A 6,412-nucleotide genomic window follows, 5' to 3' on the forward strand; every position below is an offset into this window, starting at 1 on the left:
CAAACCTGCTGTGCTCCAAACGTCCTTGCATTTTGTATAAGCTCATTCACCCACTGTGAGTAAAATGCTTCCTCATCTTGCTTCAACCCTCCCACTGGCACACATCTATTCTGAACATCTACTTTTAATTACCCTTTGCACTATGGGTATTGGCTCATCAACTCGGCTAATTGCACAGTGCTTTCAGGCACAAAGGGCCTCCTGTGCTGTATCATTCTGATTCAGCAAGTGGGCAGTGCTCTGAACAACAAAGAATCTGTTAACTATGAATACAAATGAAAAGGTCAGACATACTCCTCAGGAGAAGAAAATTGCAAATGTGTTCCAAAGTCACAGAACCTTGAGAGCGGTCTCCACAGATGAACACTGCATCCAATATATGAAATGAAGAATCTGGAAGAGAATACTGGGAATCAGGATCAACACCCTGGTTGGTAAAGTCGTGTCTGGTGCCGCAGAAAACTAGATGGGCTGGAACGCAACTCAATTCCTCGATTGTGATGCATGAATCTGACATGAAAACTAGCCTCAGCTCGCGCTGGAAAAACACAATTCATTATCTCCCAAGTTGTAATATCTTCTACTCAGTCCGTCGAAACTTATTGTCAGATCACAGTGTTCACTTAGACAAAGTATAGGAGGATGGAAGATGGGAGAAAATTGTCCAAGGATTGGTGGCAGATAGAAACTCAAGGCTCTTTTTGCACTTGTTACAGTGGATATACAGATTTGTATTAGACACACTGAAGACAAGAGTGTTTTTACAAACCAGCAAAGAACACTTTTATTTAAGGATATCCTGTACCAGAATATCTTTTCAAGGGCTACTGTTTGGTCCTTCACTGATGCAGGGACACAACTGTTTTAGTTATATAGTAGCAAAGCTGCACTGTTTCGCAAAATTCAAGGATAAATGGTCCACATAATGGAGCAATGAGTCACACACATTTCAATTCTTGTGTTAATAGTGTGTAGAACTGGATAGACCCAGACCCAAAACATCAGCTTTCCTGCTCAGCCTGTGTTCATCCAGCTCAAATATATATATATAATTATTAATAACACACCAGCAGCAAGACAAGGCTCAGACACAGAGTTATAAAGTTGGTGTATTATCTCATTCAAAACTTCAGGGAAAGGCAGAATAAAAGATGGAGTAAATGGCAAAAGCGGATATCTTTTCCTTTATCTGAGGAACGCTGCATGGAGTGCTGCCAATCATTCCTTTGAACTCCAAATAAAGCTCCAGGAAAACAGAATTATTTTACTCTCCAGGTGAAATTAGTTATCTTACAGCATTTGCAACTTTGATTTGAAAGAAAAGAAATTGCTACAAACGATTCTTACTAAACAGATAACAGAATATTTACAAACTTCAGCTGTCTAAAATCCCAATACAAAAGATTTTGCACTGTCAACATAACAAATATTGCATCGCAAGAATCATACAGGACAGGGGCTATTTCAGTCCACCACATCTTCACCAGCTCAGAGAGCCAAAATTCCACTTGGCCTTTTCCCAATGCCAAAGAAAGTTTTCCGCGGCAACTATTAATCCAAATCTTGTGAAAAATACAGTACTATTGAATCTGCGTCCAAGTGCCTTCTAGACAGTCTAATGCAAATGACAACAGGTTGCTACACAAAATATAGTGACATGTTTAATTTAAATGTTGACATTTTTAGTATTAATTAATTGCTTAAAAATGCATACTCATATGGTGTTATTCAGCACTGCCCCACATGGAGACTGACTGCACACCATGCTGTTGAAAACATCCCGAACGATGAGCCAGTCCTGCTCCTAGGTACATCTTGAGACACTGACAGGAGCTGTCACAGATCTCCTTTTCCCATTCTCCAAGGTGTCCTTGTTATCTCATCACACTGCACCCATGCAGATTTTTCCTGTCCCCGAACCCCTATATCTAAACTCACATCCAGCCTAGGTCTCCCTAGTTCCTTTTTTCTCTATCACTCCACCCCACCTCGAAACTCCATTCTTGTCCCAGCAGCTTCCCTCCTCTCTCTCACTTTATCTTTCTCAGCAACACCCCCTCAAGCACTGATCAGATTTCTGTACCACACGACCTCGGGGGGGGGGGGGCTCTAACTCACGCCAATCTGGACACAGGAGCCGTTCTTTCCCACATCCTGAGAATCTTTATCGGTCTCTTCCCTCAGGGGTCTTGTCTTCTTTCCCACTCCTCTTCTGTTGCTCCCCTCCCTTCTGAGTGGAGGGGGGAGGGGTTGGTGTTTATCCTCTCCTTCCCCTGGGTGTCTGCCTCCACTCCACCCCCGCTCTCCATGGATCTCGCTCCCCCCTCTCCCTGCCGTACACAATTCCACCCCCAAAACAAGTCACCCTCTTCTCTCCTACTCCTTCTTGCAGGGTAGCAATTTCCCTTCTTCTCTCCCCGCACGGGCCTCCCGCCTCCCGGGGCTGTTGGGTGTGTGTTGGGGGGGCGGGGGGGGAACGGAGGTCGCCATTACCCGAGGGAAGCTGACTCCGTTCTGCCGCCGCTCCGGTTCGTGCTGTACGCGGTCCAGCATCAGGTAAAGCGAGAAAACGGCTACGCAGAAAATGGCGCCGCCGCACACCGTCACCTGCTTCTTCAGCTTCATCCTGCGGGTGTCCCGGTTCCCCGCACTCCCTCCGCCGCCACCACCGCCGCCGCGCGGGGCCGATCTCAGCGGCCGCATGTCACTGCCCGGCCTCGCAGCAACATGGTCGCCGCAAACCCCCCACCCCGTGCTCCCCTACAGCTGGAAACCAGGCTTCTCCCTTTGGTCACCGCGGCCTTGAAGCCTAAGAAGCCGCACACGCTCGTCGCCTGAGCGACGCGACTTCTCGTAGACCCGGCACTGAGACTGCGCACTGAACGAGTCGACACTGAGACTGCGTGTTGGGAAGAGCCAGCAGCGAGTCTGCGCACTAAGGACCCAACTTCGCGCCCCTACCGGCTTGAAGGAGGTTCTCCTGAGCTGATAGGACGTGCATTTACCTAGCGCCAGGCACCACCTCAAAGTAAAACGAACAATGAGACAGCTAGTTGAATTTTTTTTGATATGTAATTATTATAGCAAACGAAGTAGCCGATATACGCACAACAAATTTCACGTGAAGTAAATGAAACATGTGGAGGTAATTATTTTAATTTTATTTCCTGGGAGATAATTACAGAGAGGCCACAAGAGGAATTCACCGTTGATGACAGTGGCTTGGAATATTTTACATCACCCCGAGATAGAGCAAACAGAGCCTGTTCCATCAAAAAGATGGCTATTCCGACAGTGGAACATGCCCTCAGTACTTCACCGGGAATATTTTCTGATCTTGTCTCTGAACCCATGATGTCCTAACTGGGGAGCGGGATTCCTACCCACTGTACCTTGGCTAGTACCTACTGTATAGAACTGAATGAATCTGCAACTGTCCCTCATTCTGAGAATGTTGTTGCCAGGGCTGGAGGGTTTGATCTAAAGGGAGAGGCTAAATAGGCTAGGGCTATTTTTCCCTGGAGTGTCAGAGGCTGACGGGTGACCTTATGGAGGTTTATAAAATCATGGTCAACTCTGGTCAACCCATCGTCTCTGCCTGCTCCCGCCCCACCGAACTTATCTCCACCTATCTCGACTCCATTTTCTCCCCCTTGGTCCAGGAACTCCCTAACTACATCTGTGACACCACCCACACCCTCCACCTCCTCCAAAACCTCCAGTTCCCTGGTCCCCAACACCTCATCTTTACCATGGACACCTGCATTCCCCATGCAGATGGCCCAAAAGGCCCTCTTCTTCCTGTCCCACAGGCCCGACCAGTCCCCCTCCTCCAACACCCTCATCTGCTTAGCTGAACTTGTCCTCACCCTCAACAACTTCTCTTTCAATTCCTCCTACTTCCTACAGACAAAAGGGGTACCCACATGGGCCCAAGCTATGCCTGCCTCTTTTTAGGTTATGTGGAACAATCCCCCTTCCGTAGCTACGCTGGCCCTAAACCCCACTTCTTCCTCCATTACATTGATGACTGTATCAGCACCACCTCGTGCTCCCCCGAGGAGCTCGAACAGTTCATCCACTTCACCAAGAGCTTCCACCCCAACCTTAAGTTCACCTGGACCATCTCTGATACCTCTCTCCTTCCTGAACCTCTCTGTTTCCATGTCTGGCAACCACCTGGAAACCGATATCCATTTCAAGCCCACCGACTCCCACAGCTACTTCTCCCACCCGCCTTCGTGCAAAAATAACAATCCCTATTCCCAATTCCTTCGCCTCCACACATCTGCTCCCAGGATGAGGCATTCCAGAACATCTCAGATGTCCTCATTTTTCCAAGGACCGCAACTTCCTACCCCCTGCAACAGTGGTCGAGAATAGCTCGAATGTATCTCCCACATTTCCCGCAACTCATCCCTCACACCCGCTCCCCGCAATAACAACCAAAACAGAATCCTCCTCATCCTCATGTACCACCCACCAACCTCCGGATCTAAGACATCATCCTCTGTCACTTCCGCCATCTGCCATCCGACCCACTACCAAAGACATTTTTCCCTCCGACCCTTGTCTGCTTTCTGGAGGGACTACTCTCTCTGTGACTCCCTTGTCCGCTCCACACTCCCCTCCAGCCCCACCACACCCGGCACTTTTCCTTGCAACCACAGGAAGTGTTACACCTGCCCCCACATCTCCCCCCTCACCCCTGTCCCAGGCCCTAAGAAGACTTTCCACATCAAGCAGTTATTCACCTGCACATCTGCTAATGTGGTATATTGTATTCACTGTTCCCATCGTGGCCTCCTGTATATTGGGGAAACCAAGTGGAGGCTTGGGGACCACTTTGCGGAACACCTATGCTCGGTTCACACAAAACAACTGCACCTCCCAGTCGCGAACCATTTCAACTCCCCCTCCCATTCCTCAGACAGCACGTCCATCCTGGGCTTCCTGCAGTGCCACAACGATGCCACCTGAAGGTTGCAGAAACAGTACCTCATATTCCATTTGGGAACCCTGCAGCCCACTGTATCAATGTGGACTTCACAAGCTTCAAAATCTCCCCTCCACCAACTGCATCCAAAAACCAGCCCAGCTTGTCCCCGCCTCTCTAACCTGTCCCTCCTCCCACCTCAAGCCCCACCCCCATCTCTTACTGACTAACCTCATCCTGCTCCCTTAACCGGTCTGTCTTCCCTGGACTGACCTATCCCTTCCCTAACTCACCTTTACTGGCTCCATTCCTGCCTCTTTGACCTGTCTGTCTCCTCTCAACCTGTCTTCTCCTCTATCCATCTTCTATCTGCCTCCCCTTCTATATTTATTTCAGAACCCCTTTCCCTTCCCCCATTTCTGAAGATGGGTTGAGGCCCAAAACGTCAGCTTTCCTGCTGCTCTGATGTTGCTTCGCCTGCTGTGTTCATCCAGCTCTACACCTTGTTACCCTAGCAGGGGAAATACCTTTATGCCATTTAGACACATTGTCCTGTTGATTTTCCCTGATTACTTACAGAGCTGGCATCAAGAAGGACAGTAGAGTTTGTTCAATAGTTCTCCCTTTGAATTGGAAGGACCCAGCGGAAATGTGGCTGAAGGAATTTCTTTCGCTCTTTAATGTATTGCTAACACATGGTCCAGGTCTCACTGCAGTGCAGGAGCCTATTCACTATTGCTTTTGTTGATTTGCAGAGATGTTTGTTGACAGACACTCAAATATTGTTTGTAAATGGCTGAGGATTGAGTTAACACACGTGCTAGTTAATTTCCCATACCAATGCCCACCAGTCTAAGTGCTGTCTTTTAATATAGCAGTTCCAGGATATCTGGATCAAGTGGAGTCTAATTCAATAATCATTTTAAAGTAATATTTTTGTATTTCTATCATAAAATCTTATGATCTTGTTCAGAAGAGCAACTGCAGATGTATTTTGTCTGATTGTAATGACACTCCTATTATAATGACTCTGCAATATCTTCTCACCCATGGAGGGCAAAGTTACCATGTGACATTTTACACAAGTATTTTCCATTATCAGTATGAACATAAGAACTTAGAATGAAAAATGGCAATGAGAAGTGTATACAGATGTGAGATTTTTAAAAATATGTTGTAGATGCATGGAGCAGCATTCAGTCATTCAAGACCCCTTAGGCAAACTCGGTGGTTCATTTTCTGTTTTCCTCCTGCAGTCAACGTTGTAAATAGCCTGAAACTGGTATCACAACCAATTTGACAAATAGAGAGAGAGAGAATCTCTTCAGAAATACCTTGTTCTGCTTCACTTTAGCATTACCTAATTCTTGTTTTTGATACTCACTTTATTCTCTGGTAGTTTAGCAATAGTATAAAATCTAAATTGCTTTATTGCCACATCAACTTGTCACGTGCACTGTCCAAAGCACTTCATGG

At 47.1% G+C, this 6,412-nt stretch overlaps 1 protein-coding gene across 2 annotated transcripts in view; it reads right to left on the reverse strand.

Annotated features, from left to right (window-relative positions):
- man2a2 (mannosidase, alpha, class 2A, member 2) overlaps positions 1–2,897 on the reverse strand; it is a 40,238-nt gene extending 37,341 nt beyond the window's left edge. For both annotated transcript variants that reach the window (XM_048520629.2, XM_048520628.2), the window contains exon 1: positions 2,494–2,897. In XM_048520629.2, the coding sequence (XP_048376586.2) occupies positions 2,494–2,703 (210 nt within the window). In that variant the 5' untranslated portion in view covers positions 2,704–2,897. The remainder of the gene's footprint in view (positions 1–2,493) is intronic.
- Positions 2,898–6,412: the final 3,515 nt, after the last annotated feature.

The sequence above is a fragment of the Stegostoma tigrinum genome, chromosome 36 (assembly GCF_030684315.1).
Source record: "Stegostoma tigrinum isolate sSteTig4 chromosome 36, sSteTig4.hap1, whole genome shotgun sequence".
Lineage (NCBI taxonomy): Eukaryota > Metazoa > Chordata > Chondrichthyes > Orectolobiformes > Stegostomatidae > Stegostoma > Stegostoma tigrinum.